At 45.9% G+C, this 26,114-nt stretch overlaps 1 protein-coding gene across 2 annotated transcripts in view; it reads left to right on the top strand.

Moving 5' to 3' along the window:
• RPS6KA6 (ribosomal protein S6 kinase A6) overlaps nucleotides 1-25,632 on the top strand; it is a 600,906-nt gene extending 575,274 nt beyond the window's left edge. Inside the window, exons 21-22 of one of the 2 annotated variants that reach the window (XM_086918765.1) lie at nucleotides 13,950-14,090; nucleotides 23,084-25,632. In XM_086918765.1, coding sequence (XP_086774891.1) covers nucleotides 13,950-14,090; nucleotides 23,084-23,209 — 267 coding nt within the window. In that variant the 3' untranslated portion in view covers nucleotides 23,210-25,632. The remainder of the gene's footprint in view (nucleotides 1-13,949; nucleotides 14,091-23,083) is intronic. The other variant, XM_086918766.1, reaches the window with a different exon arrangement.
• Nucleotides 25,633-26,114: the final 482 nt, after the last annotated feature.

Here is a 26,114-nt window from a genome sequence, read left to right as displayed (position 1 = left end):
ACCTAAGATGGCGGCTGCAGGCGGGGCAGCCATTACGGAGCGGGGCCGGGAGGACTCAACCGCACTAGCTCAGGTCGGTGAGGCTCGGGCTTCCCCGCTGTTGATGGAGCAGGAGCAGAAGTTGAACCAGCGCCTGGACACTATTCTAGAGGCCATAACCTCGACTAAGGAGGCACTGCAACAGGACATCGCGCAGGTCGCCACGGGGCTGGGTCTCCTGAGGGCGGATCATGCTAAGCTGGCGGACAAAGTAAAGGACCATGAGCAGCTGCTTTTAGACCTGAAACCGGCGGTGGTGACCGCGGAAAATAAAATTACGGATATTCTCCACCATTTGGACATGCTGGAGAGGCGAGCGGAGGATGCCGAAAGCCGTAATCGACGGAACAACGTGCGGGTCGTAGGCCTGCCGGAGAAAATCGAAGGGGAAGATGCAGTGGCCTACATGGAGAACTGGTTCCGGACGGTGGTGGCACCGGAAGGCCTCTCATCCTTCTTCTCGTTGGAACGGGCACATAGGTTGCCAGCTCGCCCACCGGCGCTCGGCCGCCCTCCCAGACCGATGGTGGTGAAGCTCCTGCACTATAAAGATCGGGACCTGTTAATCCAGAGGGCTCGAGCATTGGGCCCATTTGAGGTGGAAAATAGCCGAGTCACGATCTTTCCGGACTATACGCAGGAAGTTCAAAAGAACAGGGCATCCTTCCTGGCAGTGAAAAAGGAGCTGCGGGAGGAGGGCATCCAGTACTCATTGCTCTTCCCGGCTAAGCTGCGAATAATCCTGGATGGGAACACTCAATTTTTCCAGACTCCTGATGAGGCGTGTTCGTGGCTAGAATTGTATCGTGCCGGCACGGACAGGACTGGTAAAAGTCAGCGAGAGAGGCCTAAACCGCTTCAGGTTCGGAAATCCCAACGGATCCGCTCACGCAATAAGCTCCAGAGAGCGAAACGGGAAGCTCAAATGGCTGCAGACAAAAGAGGGGCGCTGGCGGCGACGGCGAGCATCACACGGTCGCAAACGGAGAGTGACCTGGTTGTATCGGACTCTTGCGAGGACGGAGGCAGGACCGGAGAAGAATTATCGGAGGCGGAGAGCTCGAAGGGGCCCGGTGGTCACCCCACAGACTTCTGGTGGGATTTTTAATGGCTGACTCGTATATGGGACTTGTGACACTATACTTCTCGCAGAGAACTATTCAGTTGGTACTAGAAGGGCTGGCAGGTAGGGTGTGGCATTAGCATTGCGGGATGGAAGGCGCGGGCTCCGCCTGCCCTGGGTCGGCGATATTTCACCCCCTCGGGGCCCTTAAGGCCTTCTGTGGTGGTGACCACGGACTAGTCTGATGTGTGTTAAGTTTAAGGTTTGGATCAGGGCTGGAACTGTTTTTTTGGGCTCTGTCCTGGGGAGTGGGGTTTGGGGAGTTTTTTCTACAATTTTTTTGGGGGGAAGCAACTGCTGCGATGTGGGTAATGACTGGCTGCACCTGAACTGGATCGTTATGGATTATCATGGGGACATTACCTAACTTGAAATGCCTAACATGAAATGTCCGAGGACTGCGAACTATGGTCAAACGCCACAAAGTGCATGCTTATTTAGTGAGGCGGGGTGTTCAGATTGCAATGTTGCAGGAGACTCATTTAACTAAACAGGAATGCACTGCGCTACAGAAGAGATGGCAAGGTCAGGTCTTTGGAACCACTTATTCCGCATTCACTAGAGGGGTACTGATATGGGTTCGAGCGGGAGTACCGTTCCAGATGTTGAACCAGCGGATGGATCCTGAGGGTAGATATGTGGCGGTGGAGGGGAGGTTATATGGCCGGGATGTGGTTTTGTGCTGTGTATATGCCCCGAAGGTTGACCAGGCTCGCTTCTTTGATGGCCTGTCGTGCTCACTGGCCTCTTTTTTGGCGGGCCCTGTGCTTCTGGGAGGGGACTTTAATTCAATAACTGATGTGGCATTGGATCGGTCGCACCCGCCACTGGTTGATTCCCCAGTACGTAGACTAGCTGCACACAGGAAGGATTAGCAGGAAGGGTGGGGACTGCTGGATGTGTGGCGGGAGCAATATCATGATAGTAGGGATTATTCCTTTTTCTCGGCCCTCCATGCTCTAAACGTCAGGATCGATTCGGTCCTGTGCAGTGGTTCCCTGGCTCCATTGGTCACCCATACGGAGTACCTGACCAGGACCATCTCGGATCATAATCCTTTGTTGGTGCACGTACAGTGGCAACGTGCGAGATCCGCGATTCCGACATGGCGGCTTCGGCCCGACACCTTGGAAGACACAGTGTTTAGTGACGCGGTCCAACAGGGCATAGACCGATACTTTGGCGAAAATGAGGGGACGGCTGGTAGTAGGTCCACTGAATGGGATGCGATGAAAGTGGTGGTGAGAGGAGTGTGTATGGGTAGGTTTTCGAATGCCCGAACGTCGGTGTTGGATGCGCTTGCTAGAGCGGAAGAGAAGCTGAGGGGTCTGGAACAGCGTAGACCGGACCGACCGGACTTACAAGCCCGGTTATTGGAAGCCAAGGAGGTGGTGGCGACTGAAACGGAACGGCTACGGAGCTATGATTATAGGCAATACGCCATCAAAGCACATGCTGAAAGGGATAAGGTGGGCACGCTCCTGGCCAGGCTCGCTAATCCTGAAGTCAGAGGCTGCCCAATCCTGAGTATAAAAACTGCGTCGGGGGAGATGGTTTATTCACAGACAGCGGTGATGGAATGTTTTCGAACATATTATGCGAAGTTGTATGAGTGCCAACTGGGGGTGGAGGCCCGGGAGATCAGTGATTATTTGGAATCGATGCAGCTTCCGGTGCTGGATGACGACGATGCTAAGGACTTGGGAGGGCCTATCACGCTCGCCGAGATCAGAGCGGCCATTAAACATATGGCGAGGAACAAAACGCCCGGGGTGGATGGCCTGCCGATTGAATTCTATCAGAAGTACGTAGACAGTTTGGCGCCTAGGTTACTGGTGGTGTATGGGGAGGCTAACAGGTTGGGGTGTCTGCCTAGATCGATGAGGGAGGCGTTGATAGTGCCATTGCTGAAAACCGGCAGAGAGGCGTCAGATGTAAGGTCATATAGGCCGTTGTCCATGTTAACAGTAGATTGCAAGATATTGAGCCGTATTCTAGCTACCAGGTTGGCTCCACATATGACCAGGTTGGTGCACAGGGACCAAACGGGGTTTATCCCTACGAGGAACACAGCGCTTAATATTCGCCGTCTAATTGGGATATTGGACGGTCGACGGACACAGACGGTGACCCGGCGGTGTTATCTGTGGATATTGAGAAGGCCTTTGATAGCCTGGAGTGGGTCTACTTAGAAGAAGTCCTGGTGAAGTTTGGTCTTGGCGAGGGGTTTCGTAGATGGACGAAGGTGTTGTATTCTTCGGCCGCAGCGAGGGTACGCCTGGGCACTCTGGTATCCGCGGATTATCCAGTTTGCAGAGGGACGAGACAGGGGTGTTCGCTATCCCCATTGTTGTTCGCACTGGCGATGGAACCGTTAGCAGCGCGCGCCAGATCAGAAGTCATGTACGCGGGGATAGAAAGAGGTGAGCAATCGCACTATATATCTTTATATGCAGACGATTTGCTGCTGTATACGGCGGATGCAGAGCAGGCTCTAGAGGGGGCGATGGATATGTTATCCGAGTTCGGTCGGTTGTCGGGCCTCAAGGTTAATTGGACAAAGACTTGCATCTTTCCGCTTAGGGCGGACACGCCGTGCCCCCCTCGTGCTATAGGGGTGGTCTGGGAGCCATCTTGTTTCACTTATTTAGGAGTCCGCATCTACCACGAGGTCGCAAATCTGTTGGAGGGTAATATTGGGCGATGTATAAGAGCACTGAGAGGCTGTATGTCCTTTTGGGCCTCCCTCCCTTTGTCAGTATTGGGTAGAGTAGCTCTATTGAAGATGGTGGCGCTCCCACGATTACTTTATTACTTCCGCACGCTGCCCATTTGGATTCCTCAGAGGATCTTTAAGGACCTGCGGACGATGATAATCGACTTCCTCTGGGGGCACGCTCGACGTAGAGTAGCACCTTGCTACGACCCAAGCTTGAGGGGGGGATGGCAGTCCCCGATTTTGAGTTGTACTATTTGGCTGCGCAGCTTCAGGTTCTCACGCAGCACGTAGCTAGGGTTTTCAGAGGGCCGGAACACGAACGAGAGCACGGCATACAACGTCATGTCCTGGCTTACATTATCATGCAGCAGAAATTGGAGTTATGAGGCTTCACTATGGAGGAGAAGACACTCAGGTTGTGCTGGCATAGGAGTTTGAAGAGAACGAAGGCGTCCCGACCTTATGCACCGGAGATACCGCTGGGAATGTTGACTGCGCTGCCGCATGGTGGCGATTGGTCTCCGCTACTGGAATGGGAGGAGCTGGGATTGCAAATGGTGGGTGATCTGTATATCGATGGAACGTTGGTCCCCTTCCAGGCGCTGCAGGAACAGTTTGGGCTGCCGGAGGGAAGCTTCCTCTTGCATGCGGCTGTGGTAGCGGCAATGCAGAAGCACTGGAAAGGGGGGCTACTTGAACCGGAAAAGACTATGGCTTGCCAGTATGTAGTGATGGCCGCAGGTACATTTAAAGCGGTGACCTGCCTACATAATAGGATGTTGCATGAGGGGTTGGACCCGCTCCTAGGCCTGAAATCGAAATGGGAACTTAGCATAGGTAGGCCCATTCCGGACACGGTGTGGGGTCATATCCTGAAGCGTACGTGGAAGGGGACGAGGAATGCACGCTTTCAGCAGGTGCATTTTTACGTCCTGCACAGGGCTTACCTGACCCCGGAGAAGATTAAACGGTATTTCCGGGTGCAGGAGGCGCGATGTCCGAGGTGCCTGGCACTGGAGGCTGATATAGATCATTTGTTGTGGGGCTGTCCGAAGCTGGAGACTTACTGGGTGGAGGTTGGGGAACTCCTAAATGCAGTGACCGATCGGGAAGTGGATTTTGACATGGCGGCATGTTTGTTGCTCTGGTTCCCACACACGAAGAATACAAAGGTGACGAGCAAATTCATTCATCTGGGGCTTATACTGGCGCAGAGGGAAATCACTTGGCATTGGAAGTCCAGGGAGGGACCGTCAGTGAGGAGATGGGTGAATGAACTGTTGAGGTGGTCTGAATGTGAGAGTGTGCTCCGTATGAGACAGGCAGTCAAGATTGACAATGAAAAGAGCCTAGAAACGGCGAGAGCGTGGGAGATGATAGTCCAGGCGTTGCGTGATTCCATGGTGGAGGACGAAGACTGAATTATTTGCGTATGTGGGCTCCATGGGGCTTATGAGTATAACGGTAACAATTGATCTGTAGCGAGACCCATGATAGCGTTAGGAACATGGCCCACATCGTTAGCGGTTGCAGAGGGGAGGGGGGGAAGGGGGTTGTTTTGGGGTTGTTGGGGGTGGGGTTAGGCGCCGAGGCCCAGGTCGAGAGGCAGCAGTTATTCCCGGGGTTGGAATTACCCCCAGCGTGATAGGAGAGCCCAGATAGACAGTGGGGAAGGGACAGGGACACATGGAACTGATATGATAGGGGCCCACCATCGAATGGACTGGGGTTCAGGATTGTGAGTATCGCCTGCGTAACTGGAATGTTAGTGACTGCTAGATGGTGTTGGGGGAGGGCTAGGTGTTTAGGGGGGTAAAATGCAGATACACAAAGCGGTTGTTGACCAATTGTCCCTCAGGGATGCTCACAGTGATGTTCTTGCTGGAAGTATGGATTACCACGCCGCCCGGCCTCCGGGATACGGGCTGAATGGCTGTGTACGATCTATGGTTTACTTTATCCATGCGGGGGGACACCATGAGTGTGCTGGTTGATTTATTATATGCAATGGTTTCTAATTCTGCAATAAAAACAAATTTAAAAAAAAAATACCATCATTTTTCTTTGATGCTTTCAAAAGATACACAATCCATCTTTCAGAAAACAAAGTAAAATAAATTTGTGCTCAATATAGAAAACATTAAAACATGTCAATATATTGCAAAATATGCACATTTCCACATGGTTACACCAGTCAAATTTTGTTAGCAAACGGCCTGCTTATACCAAAGTTATTTGCACTTTGATTTTTTTTATAAAGGAAAGCAGACTAACTACGGGGAAATGATTATTTTTGTTCTCTCTATGGGTACACTTTTTTGTTGATAAACACTCACAAGAGTCCAACACAATTTGATTCCCTCGTAGATTGAAAGGAAAAATGCTGACACGTTTCCAATCCCCTTCTAAGTTTGGGGATTATCGTCATGTATTACCACGGTGTAATCTATAAATTTTTTAAAAAAACATAAAATGGAAGGGTGAAAAAAAAAACACCACAGGTTAAAACTCTATTTTTATACTTCTCTTTTCTTTATATAATTCATTTTTAAGCAACAGTAGATGTACCTGATGTTTATCGTATCTTGTACTGGCTGTGCACTTTCTTTTAACTTCGAACACAATGGCCTGGTACCTAAAGGTATTGAAATAAGCAGTATAAATAACTGAGTCTGATATTTACTGTTTTTGTTCTTAAAGTTTGCTCATTAAGGACTTACTTCGCCAATAAATATTCTCATGCGTATTTTCAAGCTAATTTTCGAGCCTCGTGCCATTCTTTCCAAAAAGAAACACGCACAACATGGAAACGCTTTCCACACAGTATCAAAACAAAGACCACACACTACCAAACAGCCAGCACAGTGAAGTGTGCTACCCATGTAGGGAAGTGCTCATGGTGCCACATAGGGGAATTAAGTGCTATGTAAATGTTGAAATACAATACAGGCAGTGCAAGCTGTTTTGGCCAAAGGGGCTATCGTGAAGGGAGCTTGGTACATGATGGGAAAGGAACATTTTCAATTTGATGTGCTCCCCTTTGTTCTCAACAGTTCCCCTCAGGTGTTCACGAATGTGATAACAGTGGTGGCAGCACATCTTCAGAGGTAAGGAGTGTCAGTTTTCCCCTACCTCTGTGACTTGCTGTTGAAGGCAGGCTTGTGCCAGGTATTCAGCAACCACCTCCAGACTACAGCAGACTTCCTGTTATCCTTGGGCATCCACATGCCGAAGTCACAGCTGGCTCCCTCTCAGACAATTCCCTTCATCTGAGCCATTCTTGCCATGTTTGTTCATGCCTTCCCCCAGGAAAGGAGAGTCCAAGACATTCAGGCTATGATCCCAATTTTTCAGCCTTGTTCCTGGATTTCAGGAAAGTCATCTAGGATGTTCCTGGGAATAGTGATCTGCATCCTACTGGCCAAGCACACCAGCTGACACATGCGGGCTCTGCAGTGGTATCTGAAGTCTCTGAGGGCCAAAGGGGATCTCGCTGACTGCTTCCAGATTTTGGAGGAAACTTAAAAAAATATGCAGTGGTGGTTACTGGACAGATATTGGATCACCAGCAAGCTCCTCTCCCTTCCCCATTCATAGCTGAAAGTGGCGACCGATGCATCGCTTCTGGGTAAGCGTGGCCATCTAGGAGAGGTGGAGATCTGAGGCCTCTGGTGTCCGACAGAGTCCCAGCTCCATATCAACATTCTGAAGCTGGGGCACATCTGCTTGGTGCTCAAAGCCTTTCTTCCATCCTTCAAGGGGAGGCTGGTACAGGTGCTTACGGATAACACCAATGCCAAGTGGTACTGCAACAAGCAGGGTGAGGTCTGTTCCCGGACCCTGTGCCAGAAGGCCTTGGGCCTAAGAAAATTGGATGGAACACCAAGGAATTGTCCTCATGGTAAATCACCTAGCTGGATAGTTGATTATTTGGGTGGACGAGTTCAGCTATCAGCGCCCTACAGACCAAAAGTGGCAGCCACACATGGAGGTGGCACAGGTCTCTTCCGCAAATGGGGAGAGCCATGGCTCTATCTCTTCACCACCGAGAACATGCAATGTCAGAAATTCTGCATCTTGAAGTTTTCAAGGTGTCTGACCCACGGAGAAACATTCCGCATTGAGTGGAATTCCGGACTCTTGTATGCCTTTCCGCTGATACCGCTCCTAAGATCAGGACAGACCGGATCCGGATCCAAGTCATCTTAGTGACTGGATTGGTCTTGGAGAGTATGCTATACAGAACTCCTGGGTATGAGCATCTGTTCTCGAATTAGGCTGCTCCTTTGAGGTCCTTTTGTCGTAACATGGAAGGATTCTGCACTCGGGCCTTCACAATTTCTACTTGCATGCTTGGAATTTGAGCAGAGACAGCTGAACACCTTCGACCTTCCTCCCGAGGTGGTTGATGTCATCTTGGCAACATTGCAAAGAAAAACCATGGCAACCTTACTCATTCATTTATAACTTTATCCAAAATGTATGGCTTAGACAAAGTACATATTCTTTATTCTTTTCATGTACCCAAACTTTTTGTCTTCCTTCTGTATTTTTTCCGACCTGTTTATGACTCTTGGCACTTTAGCACTGCTGATCAGTGCTAAAGTCCATTTGCTCTCTCCTGTAAACTTGATATGATTGATTTACTCCTGTTTTGAATATTTAATTTACCTGTAAGCCCCTTGTACAGTGGTATCTTACATACCCAGGGCCTGTAAAGTAAATGCTACCAGTGGGCCTGCGGTGCTGCTTGCGCCACCCACAGAAGTAGCCTTTCAGACCTGTATCAGGCCTCTGCAGGGCCTGTATGTGCAGTTTACTGCCACAGTGACTTGGCATTTAACTCCTTCGATGCTCATGACGAGCTGAGCTCGTCATGAGGCACGGTTGAGCTGTGCTCATGACGAGCTGAGTTAGTCATGAACAATGGTAAATCAGGGAATGCAGCACAGGAGGAAAATCTCTCAAGCACCCAAGGTGTTAAAGTGCTTGCCATGTCTGAAACTCCCATTTTACTATACATGGGTCACCCCTAGGTATCCCTATGGTCAGGGTGCTGTGTAGATAAAAGGTCGGACATGTGCCTTTGTTGTGTGGCATGTCCTAGTAGTATTAAACAGCCTATTTGGTTTCTCACTGCTGTGAGGCTGCTCTTCTCATGGGTTTGCTGTGGGAATTCCCTAATATGAGTTTCAGTGGTAATTTTTAATCTGGAGTAGCGTTGTCATATTTGGTATGTTTGGAATGGAGGTGAAAATTCCTGCTTGTTGGTGAAAGTGGATTTTTAATTACTATTTCAGAAATGCCACTTTTAGAAGTGGGCATTTCTGTGTGCTTATGGTTCTTTGAGCTTTGCAGCCTGGCTCCAATCAATGTGTGGGTTAGAATGACCTGTGCCTGTTTTGTGCATTCACTCTAGAAGGTCACAAAGGGAGCTGAGGTGTGCCCCGCATATTCTGATGGGTCTTCCTGAGCTTGATAGGTGGAAGGAGTTGTCACCTGAATAGGGCTGCGCCTGCTTTTCACAATGCTGTTTTGCCTCCCTGTAGTGTTTCTGGATCCAGGGCTAGGGATTGACTGGGGATGTTTTGCACTTCTAAAGTAAGTTTGTTTTGAAATTACATTCACAGCAAAGACATTTTGAGTGTAAGTACAGGGGCTCTGACCTCATTGTTTTAGACACTGCATAGGACTTGTAACCAGACGCTGCTGGAATTACAGACTGCACCGTGCCAGAAGAACTGTTATGCTGGCAGGCAGAACCGCCATTAGAATCCCTTGCTTGTTGTGCTGACCTGTAGCCTGTGGAGCTACAAGAAGGACATCCGCTTTGTTTCAAGGACCCTGATGTGCTGGCCTGCTGCCTATTCCCTGCGTTGTTCCCCCCCATTGTTCTACAGGGACGGGTTAGTGTGGCCCCTCGCTGTTTCACTTCAGGGTACTGAGGAGACTGTCACTGCGAGGAGCTGTGCGGCCAGTAGGAACTGCCACTTGACCACTTGCAGGGATGGCCTGATACACATTGTCTACTGTGCTGTTAGGTGGGACTGCAGCTTAGTGTCCGCTTTGCTGTGTTGCCCTTCTGCACACTGCTTGTGTTAAGAGGAGGGACTGCCTAGTTGCCTTGTGTCTTGGCCTGCTTACTGTTTCCTCAAGGGCGAGGGAGGATTGACCCCTTTCCACTTCAAACACTGATTACCCCTACCTTGATTTAGCGCGAATCAAGAGAATCTCTGTACCACTCAGCGACTGCTGCCTCGGACCGCCGGGTATATTCTGCCAAACCAGACCCCGGGAGCACCGCAGCGTAAACTCATGGATCTCCACCATACACAGCAACCGCTGCCTCAGACTGCTGAATGTGCTCTTTTGACTCGCACTGTTACCTGGGCACCTTGAGAACGCCATACCCAAGCAATAGTCAGACTTACCTCCTATTGAGGAACGAGGACGTCTGGCTCCCTGCCATGTGGGACCCATGAACTCCACATCCTGACGCTGCAGCCCCCGTTGCAGCAGGAGACGGGTACTGTGCATTGGAGCGGGCCCCCTTTGCAACCTACTCCAGGGAAACCATGCGAGGAATGTAAGCGCACGTACCTTGGGGTGCTTTACCTTGACCTCTTCCACTAGGGGGTAAACCTCAATGAAGGCCCCAGGTTCTCATTCTCGAAATTACTTCATTACATGGAGTAGGTGCGTAGGGGATTCCTGTGACCTTTGTTGCCTACTCACCATTGTCCTGCATTCCTGGGAGTGCATCATCAGGAGAGGTCCCCGGTAGGAACTCAGGGCTGGAATTACACTCAAGATGCGCCCTGGTAGGAACTATAACACTTTAGGGTTTGAACTCCAAGGAATTACGGTAATTTCTGTGGTAGAAGTGAAGTGTCCCTGTCACCTACTTGCTGTGAAAAGTACCGTATGAAGCCTAGTAGAAACGCAGGTACTTATGAGGCTGCGAAGTTTTATTATGCATCAATCATGAATTACATGTGAACAGGGTGCTTTTTGTGATTTGCAGTACAGATCCTAATGTCATGAAACCTGCTATTGTGTTTCTGGCCTAATATGTCCTTGGTGATATTTCAAGAAGTTATGTACTATCTGGTGATTCACGTGTTTGCTTCTAACCTAACTGCTTCATATTCATGCTTGATGTTATATGTGTTGTTTTATGCCTTGCAATGATTGGATAATGAGTAGCATTTCAGGATCTGCATATTAAGTACAGTGACGGTGTTTTTTGGTGGAAGAGGTGTGGAGCCGCGGCTAGGGCGACTGACTCCACAATCTGGGGAACACGTTCGATCCCCCGCACCAGCGGCAGATTAGCCCAGCACCATGTGACTCTGGGCAATAGCTTGCTTAATCTTCCCGACGGCCCCCAGCGCCTAGAGACCCTTACGGGTGATTGTGCGCTTTATAAATGTGGATTGTTATTATTATTATTATTATTGACATGTGCAACATATAAGTCTTGACTTTATTGCACTAACTGTGGTATTATGACAATTGTCTAGTTGGCAAAGTGATTTATGGTTTATCTCCTGTTTGGTCTATGTTTTATATACAATATATGAGATATTTTTATATAATATTGTGTGGAGTCTACTTTGTGGTGTATTTATTGTATCACTGATGTGTATGTGTGTTGCGTAGTTGCTTTAGACATTGCCTCTGGAAGAAGCCTGACTGCTCTGCCAAGCTAACAGGGGATGAGCAGGAGTTTTCTTTGGTGTGTAGCTCCCTTAGCATGACTACAGTGGTGGGTTCTGCCTGGCTTAGATGCATACCCTAGCCAACCAGAAACCCATTTTCTAATATATACCAATGGCACATAAAGATAAATTGTGTTACTAAAATTAATTGAAGATAGAAAATTAATATTGCTGATATATATATATATATATATATATATATATATATATATATATAAGACCTACCTGTACTGGTATCTTGCTAGTCGTCACATGATTTTATCAAAGGATGAGGATATAATATTGAATATAAAAGTATGATAGATGGTATGTTTGGTGTGATTTTTGTCGGTGTAATATGTATTTTAATTTTTAGAGTAATGTGCAATATTGATCTATGAGACACTGATGTTGATATAGAAAAATGAGAAGATTTACATTTAGGATGTTTCTATTTGTTGATTTTCAATAAAGGTATGAATATAAAGAAGATGTACTTTCTCTGAGCCATAAGGTTTGGATAAAGTTATAAATAAATGAGTAAGGTTGCCGTGGCTTTTCTTTGCAATGTTGAAATTTTTCCTTCCCTAGGAACTGTTATTTATAGTAAGAGGTACCCTTCTTTTCGATATGTCATCTTGGCAGCCAGACGTCCATCGGCAAAATTTGTATATGCCTATTGGTGGGACAAATGTGTGGCTTGGTGCAGTTCTCGGCAGATAGACACCTAAAGGCAAGGTTATCTAATGTTATTTTATTCCCTAGCCCTGCAATGCTTTGGGCACAGTTGAAGGGTATCTTTCAGCTTTTTTGTGGTTGCTGGATCTGCTGACATTGTTTACGGCTCCAGTTGTTATGCACTTTTTGAAAGGTTTACAACGTAGGTTTCCTTCCTCTCCCTTTGTCATGCCCCAGTGAAACATTTACTTGGGCCTTATATTTTTGATGTATACTCCGTTTGAGCTACTTCACTGCTTTTGTTTGTGGCTTCTCACCCTCAAGACTATATTCCTTGCTTCCACAACATTGGCGTGGCATGTGAGTGAGCTTCAAGCTCTCTGTCAACCCGCCGTACAAGCTGGTTTTGCAGACATGGGCATCTTTCCTGCCTAAAGTTGTGACACCGTTCCACGTCAGTCAGAACATCAACTTGCTGGTGTTCTATGCTCTCCCTAACCCCTTTGAAGAGGAAATATGCCATCACTTGAATCCCAAGAGAGTACTGATCATTTACATAGCTCGTACTAAACAACAAGTTGTTCACCATTGGTATTGCACTTTCTGGTAGAGACTCTATCTAGCTGCATATTCCTCACCGATCCTCCTATCCCCATTCTGTGCTTAGGCTGTATCCATTAATAAGATCTTAAGTCTAAGAATCGCAGCAATATGCCTTTGGAGCTCTGTGTCGGGGGTTGTGGACATTCTCTAAAGCAACTGATTTCAGCGAGCTGGAGTGGCTCCTATTTAGGCCCACTTTTCAATTCTGGAGCACCAGAAAGTGCATTACAGAAGTTAAGTAGCTTGTCCTTTAACAACATGTTTAATAGCAGATAGGTGATAAAGCAGCTGATTCTGCAGTGGACAGAGATTTGAAAAGGATAAGCATTGGCTATGGAACAGAGAAACTAGGGGTTTAATTGAAAAGATAAAAGATGAGCTACACATAATGTGAATATTTTCCACTGAGGGATATTGGGAGTGAGCGTGGCTTTCGTTTTTAGAAGGTGAATGGCTTAATGTGAGCAAGAAAAAATCCAGAGCTGAAAATCTGCAATAGAATTTGGTCATACAATGGCTGCGTTAAGGAAAATCAAAGTCAGAGTTTTTATCACAGATATGAGAAAGAAAGCCAAATGAGAAATTACAGAAGAAAGAGATGTGGTAGAGAATGAGTGGATCAGGTATAAACCTTCTGAGAACTTGATAGAAATGAACAGCACAGGACCTGGACAAATGAGCTGAAAAGTTTGCTTGGAAGATAGGGGGATACTGTCTACAGGATGGTTGTCCTGTGGAGAATTTATTGTAAAAAAGTAAAGTAGGTATTGGTAGACTGTCCTTTGTTGATTGAGGGAGTCAGACCGTTATCTTGAAATTATTTGCAATTTCCTAATGTTTTAAACTTGTTTTTGCATTTAAGCTTGCTGATATTTTTGGAAAACTTTCGCATCTAGTATGATTCATTCTTTCTGGTTTCTTAGCACAGTTGGAGGGTAAAAGTCTTCTTTACATTTGATAATTTTTGCAAAATGTATTGATGCATACAACTTGTATGACATGAGAAGATGGTGCATCTTGATAAGTGCAAAATGAAATCCTACTTAACCTCAGTTTGACATTTATTTATCTTTTGCTATTTATTTAGGACTTGTTATCTCATATGCTTCATGTGGATCCTCATCAGCGATATACAGCAGAGCAAGTACTAAAACACTCGTGGATCGCTTGCAGGGACCAATTACCGCACTACCAGCTTACTAGACAAGATGCTCCTCATCTGGTTAAGGTAAACACAGCTCCAAAATATTTGGGTTATTGGTCAGTCTCTCTAATTTACTTTCCTTCCAATTGAGCCATCACATAGGTATTGGTTATTGCGATTTTAAAAACAAACACTAAATGACACTATCTTTGAACCTACTTCATAACCTCAAGCAGTAGATGGTACATTATTTACATACTAAAGGGTTGAGTCTACTTTCTAAAATAAGGCATTTGCTGTCCTTGCAGCAACAATACTGGAATACCTTGTTTCTAAATGCCTCACTCTGTATCGCTTTGCTAATAAACTGCTTCATCCCCGTCTCTGAGGCGTCCATGCCCTTCAGACCTCTGGCATGTATAACCCACTTCATCACAACAGCGTGTAATATTCAATTTTCACCTACCCTCAGAAACGTCACGTTACCCCAGTATTGGACATTATTTGCAGATTCTTAATAATGGGGGTATCTGGTGGACAAGTGGATCAGTTGTTTAGCTGTTTTACTGGGCTAATGCTTCCTCTGCAGAGACCTATGCACTCATGTGGTACCAGCATCCAGTGCCGCACAGACTGGAGTGCTGCACTTCGTGGCACACTTCCAGCGGTAGAAAATGTGCAGGGAAAGGCTAGAGTGTGAGACTGCATGCAATGTAATGTCGCAAAGACTGGAGTTTTGGATAGAGTGGGTTGTTATGTGGAGTAGAGTGTTGCATGGAAGAGAGAGCTGCAGTTAGCAGAATGCTGCATGCAGTGGAATGCTGCCCAAAGTGGAATATTACCTGAAGGGGAATGAGTGATGTGTAATATTGCGAAGAAGTATAATACATTGAGGTGAATGTTACTTGGTGTGAAATTTAGTGGCTATTGCCTCATTATAAAGTACTTTGACACCAGCATCACTAGAAAGTGTAAGACACTATAAAAGATAGATACATACACTGGTAGAAATTCAGCTTCCACACTTGAAATGGTTTTGGGTGGTATTTTATTTGTGTTCTTTACCTTGTAGGCTATACCTGGTTTGTTACTGTGCTAATTAGTAATTATTATTAATAAGTAGGCTACCAACATTCAAAGGCCATTGCCACGCCAGTATCCAGCAACAATATTATGCTAACTTGTTACTTTGAAATGCATCTAGGGTTGCTGGTGCAGGGTGCTGCTTTCCAAGAGTTTTAAGCTGATCGTTGTGCAAGAGCCCCTGAAAGTTGCACACGTTCAGCAGCTAGGAGAAAGGTCTCTTTACATTAATGGTTTGTTAGGCTTTTGGAATGTAGTAGAAAGTAGTAGGAGATATCAGATTTGCTGAAAGCATAGCTTCAGGTGTGTATGAAATACCTACTTTCACAAATCTCAAGTATGAAAATAAATAGGTAAGTTGAAATACTCATATGGTATTGTCCACCAAGGGAATCTTTATGGTTCACATTCTCCCCCTTGCTGTAGAACACCTTTAAGCATATGGCTCATATCAGCCTGCTCTCTAAAATCCCTTTGAAGTATCTTTCAGCACTACAGAAAAAAAGTAAGAGCTTAAGTGGCCCAATTCCCAAATGTGTTTGCTCACCTAAATGGAATTTAGGAGTACAAAAAAATTAAGATGGTAAATTACATATCCTGATTGATGTAATCTGGATTTGAGTTAATCTGAAAGAGACAATTAGTTATGGATTTCTCACCGTAGAATTAACCCCAGGCGTCAGACTGGATCCGGAGAGATTTTCTTCAGCAGTAACCCTGCACGTCGGTAGGTGGCATCGGTCGACTCTGCGTTCATCATTGGCGTCGTAATCGCCGGAATGACGTTGCGGTATCTACTTAGACGCTGCCCCTGCCCGCTGACATCGGTTCTTTCTTTTTCCACGAGAGAGCGGTACCTCTAGTCACTCTCTGACTCTCTTTTTGTGACTGTTGCCGACATCTTTTTGAGTCGTTCGACTCCTGGTGCACGCAGGGATGTCCTGTTCTCGAACTGACTACAAAGCTTGCGACTCCTGTCGCAAATTGAGGTTGGTTACGGACCCGCACCTCATGTGCCTTTGGTGTTTGTGGCGCGACCACGACCCGAAGTCATGCTCCAACTGAGCGCGGTCCCGAAAGCTTCTCGGGCCCGGCAGACAGCTCAGCACCATTCGATGTCCCGGTCAAGAGAGAGGTCACAGGCCCGGTTGCAAGCCATCACCACCACTCCTCATCAAAGTCTTCGGGTAAGTCGAAGCACAAGAAGAAGGCAAAGAAGCAATGTCCCTCTTTGCTTTCTCCCTGTCTGTTGGCCGATGTGATGCGGAAAGCAGAAGGTAGTCGTCCTGCTTCGCACGCGGAGCCTGTTGGGTCGACTCCGGCCTTCCCGGGAGCTGGAGCAACCCCATCCCAATTTTGTAGCTATTATGAAGCCCTCCATTCCATCTTTCGGCAGCCCGACTCACCCTTCCGGGCCCAGCGAACTCGGCTGGGGGCTCTAGGCCTTCAATGCCAGTTTATTCAGCGCCGCATGGCCCCCAAGGATTCATATCCGGATCGGCGCCTGTCTACCTTGTGAGACCTCCTCCGGCACCGAATCCAGTGGCGACACCTCTGCCCTCTCCGACGCCAGTTGTGACCCCCGCCAACGTCGACCTAAGCCACCTCTCAATGTGGACACGGAGCCAGACCGGTGTCGACCAACGCCGGTACCGTGCCGACCAGTACTTTTGTACCAATGTTCTCCCCTGGTGTTCTCTATTGCCCTGAGTGGCTACCAGAGGAGGGTGAGGAGAACTGGGAGGGGTCTGTGGACCCTTTGCCAGACCAGTTACCGGACCAGGACTAGAGACAGGAGTTAGGTAAGGCCAGTGGTCTGGACACGTCCCCAGACTTTGGCATGCTCTCTCCCCCTACCGTGGCTACTGAGGAGAGTGCATCTTACGCAGTGTGTTGCGTAGGGCGACTGAGGCCTTAAACCTTGAGCTTCCTATTGTGGCAATCAGAACTAACCTCCTGATTGAGGTGCTTCAACAGGCAGCGACTTCTGCGGAGCCCCTGCTGCCGTCCAATGAGGCCCTTACAAACATCATTTTGGGCACTTGGTCCAAGCCCAACACAGGGGCTCCTGTGGACAAGATGATTGCCCGACGACACCTCCCGGGCTTGGGCAACCCCATTTTCCTCTCTCAACACCCCACTCCTGAGAGCTTGGTGGTCCAAGCCTTGACTTCCAAGGGTGCATTCGATAGGGAGTCCGAAGAAGCTGAACCACCTTGGGAAGAAGATGTTTTCTTCCTCCAACTTAGGAATGTCTCTTGGGCTGTTACTCCCACTCGGTGTGGAACTTGGTCGCTCAGGTGCTGTCACAGTGCCCGGAGGAGGCCTGGGCTGTGCTCTCCTATGCAGTTGCCGAAGGGAGAGACGCAGCGAAGTTCGCCATAAGATGTGGGCAGGACACCGCCGACTCACTTGGCAGGAAGATTTCAACGTCGGTAGCCCTGAGACGCTATGCCTGGCTTAGGTCCACTGGCTTTTTGGGTGAAGCCAAGCAACACTTTTGGACATGCCCTTTGAATGCCGTTGCTACTTTGGCGACAAGGCAGACAACGCACTCGAGCGCTTTAAGGACTCCAGGGCTGCGGCCAGATCCTTGGGCCTCTCTTCCACCACCCACCCAGGGCAGTCTGCTTTTTGCCCCTTTTGTGGCAACAGAAGGGGTGCCCCACCATGTTCTGCCCAGAGCCACAGGCCTGTGCAAGCGGTCCAGCCTCTGCGTGGCCAGGGACATGGGTTCCACAGTCGTGGGTTTGGGGGCCAGCGGTCAAGACAGTTTACCAGCGCCCAATCTGCAGCAGCCTCTAAGTCTTCATAGTCCAAACTTTCAGGGCCTCTATTCGCCAGTGGGGGCCGGATTCGCCGTCACCTCCCCTACTGGCTCACCGTCATGTTGGACAGGTGGGTTTTGGAGATAGTCTGAAGGGACTACTCCCTCCCATTCTCAACTACCCCTCCATCCATGCCACCTCAATTCCATTGCATGTCGGAGGATCACTTGGCCCTTCTCCAACAAGAAGTTATGGTCTCTTTGCCAAGGGAGCCATCGAGGGAGTTCTTGCCCCAGAAGTAGGTCGTACTTGTTATTCCCACTACTTTCTGGTGCCCAAGAAGGACAAGGGCCTGCGCCCTATCTTCAGGAAAGTCAACCGCTTCCTCCGGAAGGAGAAGTTCAAAATGTTGACACTGGCTCAGGTCCCGTCTGCTCTCGCCCCTAGAGACTGGATGGTAGCGTTGGACTTGCAGGATGCTTATTTTCACATCCCTATCCTGATGGCCCATCGGCGTTATCTGCGGTTCACGGTAGGCCACGAGTACTTTCAGTTTACTGTGCTCCCCTTTGGCCTTACCAGTACTCCTCAAGTGTTCACGAAGGTGATGGCGGTGGTCGCAGCTCATCAGCGCAGATCAGGGGTTCCAGTCTCGACTCAGGCTGTCGTCTACCACCTCCAGACCTCGGCCGACCTCCTACACTCGCTGAGGTTCACCATCAAAGTGCCGAAGTCACACCTGAATCCCTCTCAGAAGCTTCTTTTCATCGGAGCGGTTTTGGACACAGCACAGTATCGGGCTTATCCTTCTGAGGAGCTAGTCTGGGATATTCGGGCTATGATTCCCACCTTTCAGCCTCTATCCTGTGTTTCAGTCAGAATGACCCTGAGGCTGCTGGGTCTCATGGCCTCCTGGATCCCGCTGGTGGACTATGCAGCTGGCATATGCGGGCTCTGCAGTGAGACCTGAAGTTCCAGTGGGAACAACATATGGGGAATCTTTCCGATTGCATCCAGATCTCGTAAGGCACTGCACACCAGTTGCAGTGTTGGCTAAAAAACCAGGATTGGGTCAACGGCAGATCCTCTCCCTTCGCCAACCAGAGTTCACAGTGGTGACAGATGCATCACTTCTGGGGTGGGGCGGCTGCATGGGAGAGGCGGAGATCAGAGGTCTCTGATCTCTGGCGGAGTCCGGGCTCCACATCAACCTTTTGGAGCTTTGGGCGATCTGTCTTGCACTGAAGGCATTCCTTCCTTCTGTCAAAGGGAGAGTAGTGCAGGTGTTCACGGACAACACCACCGCCATGTGGTACTGCAACAAACAGGGCAGGGTGGGGTTGTGGACCCTATGTCAGGAGGCACTTAATCTCTGGAAGTGGCTGGAACATCAGAGCATGTCCCTGGTGGTTTAACACCTGGCAGGTTCTCTGAATGCCAGGGTGAGGGAACTTAGCCACCGGTGCATTATGGATCACAAATGGCATCTTCACTCGTAGGTGGTGCAAGGTCTCTTTCAGCGGTGGGAGAGCCTTGGTTAGATCTATTCGCCACCGAAGAAAACTCTCAATGTCAGAAATTCTGCACGTTGGACTTTCCAAGGCGGCACTCACGAGGCGATGCTTTTTTTCGCAAGGGGAGTTGCGGTCTTCTATACGCCATTCCGCCTATACCAGTTCTGCCCAGAGTCCTGAAGAAGATCAAGCGCAACTGGGCCAAATCATTCTTGTGGCTCCAGACTGGGCATGAAGAGTCTGGTATCCCGAACTTCTGCACATGGCCATCGATCTTCCGATCAAACTGCCGCTTCGGGAGGATCTTCTGTCGCAGCAGCAGGAGACGGTCCTCGAACCAAACCTGTCAAGCTTCCACTTCCATGCGCGGAGATTGAACAGTGACAGTTGACAGCTTTCGACCTTCCTCCTGTAGTCTGTAACGTTATATTGGCAGCCAGGCGTCCCTCCAACAAAACGGTATACACCTGTAGATAGAATACATTTGTGGCATGGTGTACAGCAAAGGCTGTGAATCTGCTTTCTACACCCCTTTCGGAGGTTCTCCTCTTCATTCCTTCTTAGGCCCAGCAGGGCTCTGCTCTGGGTGCTTTAAAAGGCTATCTTTTGGCCATTTCGGCTTTTCTTCAGCTTCCTGATCAGCCTTCTCTTTTCAATTCCTTTTGTAATGCTCCAGTGGGGCTTGAACCTGGTTCTGACCTACCTTATATGCTCTCCTTTCGAGCCGCTGCATAACTGTCCTCTCAGACTTTTGAATCTTAAGACTGATTTTTTGGTTGCCATCACCGCTGCTCGCAAGGGTGAGTGAGCTTCAGGATCTTTCTTCCAAACCTCCTTTCCTGGCTGTTCATCCTGACAAAGTTGTCCTTCGCACGTGGCCTTCTTTCCTTGCCAAAGTGGTTACCTCTTTCCACATAGGACAGACCATCACTTTGCCCACCTTCTTCCTACCCCCGCACCCTTCAAAAGAGTAGAGGAGGCTCCAACGTCTGGATCCAAAATGTACGCTTTCATTCTATCTGGATCGCACAAAACAATTCCAGGCAGATGACCAGCTCTTTGTTGGCTATGTGGGCGCCAAGAAGGATCGGGCTGTGCAAAAACATGCCATCTCTCGATGCGTCGTTCTTTGCATCAAAATCTGCTATTCTTTGCGAAAAAGGAACCTCCAGTGGGGTTATGTGCCCATTCCACCAGGGCAATTGCATCTACTATTTATTTATTTTATTATTTTATTTATGTGTTTTTTTATAGCGCAGACTTTACCCAAAGGGGTCAGAGTGCTTCACAATAGGAACAGTAATGATACATGAGGAGAAAATTACAAGTGAACAAATTACAAAAGCAAACATTAAGTCACAAGAGGCAAAAGTGACAATTGTGAGCAAACAAATTACATGAGGTAGCAAACGGTGCAATACAGGAGGAAAAAGTGACGTGTGCAGGTTACAAGAGAAAACAAAGTACAATTAGAGGTATAATATTGCAATATATGGCAGACACTCAAGCAGAAGAACAAACGTTACGTAGGCAATGGTGGCACTTGTGTAAGTATCTAAAGCAAACCAAATGTGAGAGGTAGCAAACAGTGGGTTACAAGAGAAAAGTGGTGTGCGCATGTTACAAAAAGAGTACCAAACAGAGGTACAAGGATAATACTGCAATACATGACAAATACTCCAACCACAAGAAAACACTGGAAAGGCACTTCCATAATCATGGAGAATTGAATTTTTAATAATGTTAGTTCTTCCTTCAGATAGTAGAGAGGGCTTGAATTAAATTTGGAGGTGTCTTTGGAGGAGGAGAACTTTGAGGTCCGTTTTGAAGGCCTGGGAGGAGGTGGTGGTCCGGAGCTGAGGCGGAAGTTAGTTCCAGATTCTCACTGCGTTGCCTGAAAAGGATTGGGCCATCAATCTTTCCTTCTTGAAAGTGGGAGGTTCAAGCAGTACATGTTCTGCATTACGAGATTGTCTAGAGCCTGCAGAGAGTTTCAGTTTATTCGCCAGGTAGCGAGGAGAGGAGGAGTGCAAGGCTTTGTGGGTGTTAAAGGCAGTCTTGTAGATAGCTGCAAGGCAGCTATATGGGCTTCATTGCACACGTTTACCAAACACTATGGCCTGGTCAGCCAAGTCCGGAGAGACAGCTTCTTTGGCCGTAAAGGTCTCCAGGACTTTCTGGTGTGAACGTGATTCGCAGACCCACCTCCGGGGTTGGCATTGCTGGGGTATCTATTCTAAGATGAGGAATCCATAACTAATTGTCTCTTTCAGATGAAGAAGTTACTTACCCTCTATAACGATATATCAGTAAGAGACATAGATTAGTTATGGATTCCTCACTGCCCCACCCATCCTTCCTGGGCTGCGAACTGACTTCTAGGGTAAGGGACCTTCATTCAAGACCCTAGTTTTGTGCACCAGTGGTCAGTGTCTTGCATGGCTCTGCGCTTCTGGCATGGAATGTTGGGTAAAAAACTGACATCAGCGCGCAAGGGCTGCGTCTAAGTAGATACCGTGATGTCATTCCGGCAATCACGACTCCAACGACGAACGCGGAGTCGACCAACGCCACCTACTGACGCGCGGGTGTACTGCTGAAGAAAAATTCTCCGGATCCAGTCTGACGTCTGGAGGTAATTCTAAGGTGAAGAATCCATAACTAATCTATGTCTCCTACAGATATATTGTTACCAAATGTAAGTAACTTGTTCTTTAAGACCTTAACTTACACTTATTATGGTTAAAAATGTTCCAATAGGCTAGATTTTCATAAGTCATAAATGTATGCTTTATGGTTGGGAAGGCACTGGCTCTAGAAGTTGCATTGAACACACAGAAAATAGTATGTTTGTCGCTGCTCCGAAACATGTTGCAGTGGTTTCTCACAACCACTGCAACACATATAAAACCACTGTGAAAGGCATAGTTAAATACATTTCCATTTTGGTTAAAGGAAGATGACCCGCCCATATTTTATGTGGGTTTAAAGGACATTGCTTCTTCAGGGGAAAGTAAACCCTTAAAATGACAAGTTACATTTTAGGAGTAAATTGAGTCTAGTACTACTCCTATTAATGTACGACTTTTGAATTTCGTTGTAAATTTCAAAAAGTCCTAATGTGCTCCAAGCAAAGAAGTAAATCTACGTAAGTGGATTTCAAACGTTTTAAAGCCCTAGTTTGTAAATTGGACCCATAGTGAATAGAGCTGTATATGAATGCTGACCATAGGTTTACTGTAATTGGTATTGTTTCTTCTCATGCCTGTTTTTTAGCAATTGTGTAAGTGTATTTTAAAGATATTTGGCAAGCATTGGTTAATAATTAAAATGTTTTAGCTGTACAGGATTACTAATAATTCAACTGTTGCTTAGTTTGCATTTTTCTGGCTAAATAAAATCCATATCAGATACATATGGCGTGTCATTTTTATTAAATGGGTAAATATTTTTTTATATTGTAATTGAGTGGATTTATGAGTTTTTTCCTGTAAATCTGTGTTTTGGGGGACAATGTGTTGACCTGTATATGAATACTCTGAATAAGAGAATTGATTTATCAAAAAATAGATCGATTCTTTGCATCAACATTTTTGTATTTTGTATGCACTCTTCTAATGACTTTGATAGTGTGTTGTTACTGTTCTAGAATGTTTTTATTTTCTACAAAAAAGTAATTCTAATATTTAATTATTGTCTTTTGTATCTTTAGGGTGCAATGGCAGCCACGTATTCTGCATTGAATAACAAGACCTTTCAACCAGTTTTAGAACCTGTTGCAGCATCAAGTTTAGCTCAGAGACGTAGTATGAAAAAATTAACATCAACAGACTTGTAGATGCACAATGGCATCAATGACAAACTGAATCAAAGGAAATAGAAGGTGACCTTCGGCCCAATCTGTGGTCGAAAGGCATTAACCGTTTCCTCCTACATTACTTGAATATTCTGAGTAGGTCCTTTACAAAAGACAGGTTCATACTGTGTTCTGTTATGAAGGACGGTGTCAATGTATTTTAGTTTATTTAAGTTGAATATCAGGGTACTTCACAAAGATTATTGTAAATTTCTGTACACTGAAAGTGTTTCTGGACTTAGTTGAAAATATTAATATTTTACATATTGTACAGTTTTTCTGGGTTTGTTTTGAAAAATGTTTTTGGGGACCATTGTGGATGACATGGAAGCATATCAAAATATAATGCCATACAGTGCCAGTATTTGGACCTACTAATCCTATTTTAAGCTTTAACGGTCAAAATGTAATTTGTCACAAGTTAATACCTTTGGGCCTTTTTTAATTGCCTTGTGCCCAAAACAGAGGAAATATTCGTTCTGTTTTCATGTTTTATGTGCCACACCGCATGTCTCTCACAGACTGAAGAGGTTTGGTGTTCATGGCGTGTGTGTTTCTAAGGTCTGTGCATATGTTTATGGATACAAATTTGAAGACTGATTTTGAGAGACTGCTGGTTTACTGTAAAGGACCTTTTGCCTGTGCTCGAGTGCACTTACAAGTAAATGTGCACCTTCAATATTAAAATGGTGATGCTAGGATGGTGATAGGCTCTTGATGCTGCTTTGGAATGCATATGCAGCTGCTTCTGTATTGCCCATGACAATAGACTTGTTGCTTAAAATATGACATTTTATTTCAACATAAATGCCACTGCTATTTTTTTCAGAAATCATTTTTGTTACGTAGAAAAGTATGAGAATGAATTTATGTGGGTTGACTTTGGAATGTGGGATATTTTGTTCCTGTGTTTGTGGGATTATCAGATTCAATGTGTTTATAAGTTGTAGTTTTCTCTAAAATAATGCACAATTAAAATCCAGTTATATAATTATTATATAGTTTAATACTGGGTGGTACAAGTGTGACCTGAAGTCAAATTTAAGATGTTCACTAAGTACAATAGCTGAAGTCGCTATTTAATTAATTTACTTTTTCAAATATCTAACCCCAATATTGCTGCTTTTAGCAGGAATTATTCCTGATCCTAACATTAAACTAAATTGTATTATTTAATATTACAAGGAAAATGAAGTTTTAACTGAAAACAGTGATTTCAGTTGATAATAGTTTTATATTTTCTTTGTTTTAAGTGTGCCTTACCGGACACATGTTTGCTGCAATTGTGCTTGGGAAATTTATGAACTGAGGGCTAACATATTTTTGAAATTATGTTCTGTGTGCTGTCTTCGTTGTCTCTCTTGCTGTCATCTAGTGCTGGAATTTAGGGGCCAAATACAGAATGATAAAATTTCATATTTAAATCACTGGTAACAATAACTACAATTTCAGTTTTTTAGAGAGGTTAGAACAGTTTGCTAGTTCCTTTCTGCATTCTTCCCTTGATGCTTTTTGGTTGATGGCAGTGTTGGATGATTTTCAGTTTAGAATGTACCTGTGCCTTAGATATTTAGAAATGATGTCTGTTGGTATATTTTACCATTTTTCTTTCTTTAGATTTTGTAACTTATGAAGCTTTGTTTGTTTATTGCCAGATTGATTCATATTACGAAATTAGTGACTGGCTTCAGCTGCCCCTCTGATGTGATGAGGGTATTGTAACATCACTATTGGAAGGCAGAGTATTGTTGATGATCTAATGGACTAATATTAACAACACCTGTAATATCTTACAGAAATGAATTGATAGGAAATGGTAAAATAAACAATTCAAAATCAGTAAAGAATTGAAAAGCCAAGAAGATGGCCATCTCCAACACTGAAACTGCATCTACGATGCCCCTTTAACTTGTCCATAAGAGAATATGACTGGTGTAAAGAAATGTTGGCGGGGCAAGCGTTAAATTGGAGGAGTAAATCACTGAAGGAACTAGCTCTGCTGCAGAACACTGATTCGTAAATAAGAACTGGTATCAAACATGTTACTTCTGCAATAATGGTATCATCATTTAGAGATATGTAATTCTAATAAATATGGATTGCATAGGGTTATTTTGAAATACTACTTCAAATAATAGGTAAATGTATATTTAACTTGATGCTGTTCTGTGTTAGACACAGAGAAATGAATCATCTGCACCCATTAGCTGTGAAATGTTGTAAATCAAATTTAAATATTCTTGAGCATGTAATATAATTTTAATTCTTTTCACTGTTACCTGTATTTCGGCCTGTTAACATCACTGGTTATCCCCAATGAAAGTCACAGTTTGTTTGTTAAAATACTTAAATTGAGTGTTTTGTAAATATGACTTCATAAAGCCAAAGGTTTTTATTTGTTCCTCTCTTTGTACTAATTGTCACGTTTCTGTTGTTGTTTCACTGTTTGTCTTGAAAGGAGAATCATGTTTTAATTTGATGAGTCTCTTCTTTTCGTAATTTTTAGGTAGCTGGTTGAGAAAGCTTCTACTGAATGCTGTTATCTAAAATGTGTAATACATTGGAATGTTGAGAGCTTCATTGAAGACAATAGAGTAGCTCCAAGGTTATAATGGCTGGTATAAGCCTTCTGCTCCCACATTTCAATGTTTATCTTTCTGTTTCCCCCATTGTAATTTAAAGCATTTTACCCTCAGGGGGTGGAATGTTCTAATAGCCTTATAGCCCTTCTGCCACGGGCTATACTGGTTGTTAAATGCCCTCCTCCTCGTTTTTAGACACTCCTCTGCAGCTCGGGCCTATAACTCTGGTTCAAGGCCTTTAACAACCGTTAAAATCAGAGGCAGCCAGCCAAAAATCTAATATTTTATTTTTTTAGTATGATGCA

This window comes from Lissotriton vulgaris, chromosome 4_1 (genome assembly GCF_964263255.1).
Source record: "Lissotriton vulgaris chromosome 4_1, aLisVul1.2, whole genome shotgun sequence".
In the NCBI taxonomy this organism is placed as follows: domain Eukaryota; kingdom Metazoa; phylum Chordata; class Amphibia; order Caudata; family Salamandridae; genus Lissotriton; species Lissotriton vulgaris.
The sequence above is the reverse complement of the archived record's forward strand: the minus strand, read 5'-3'. Positions and strand labels throughout refer to the sequence as shown.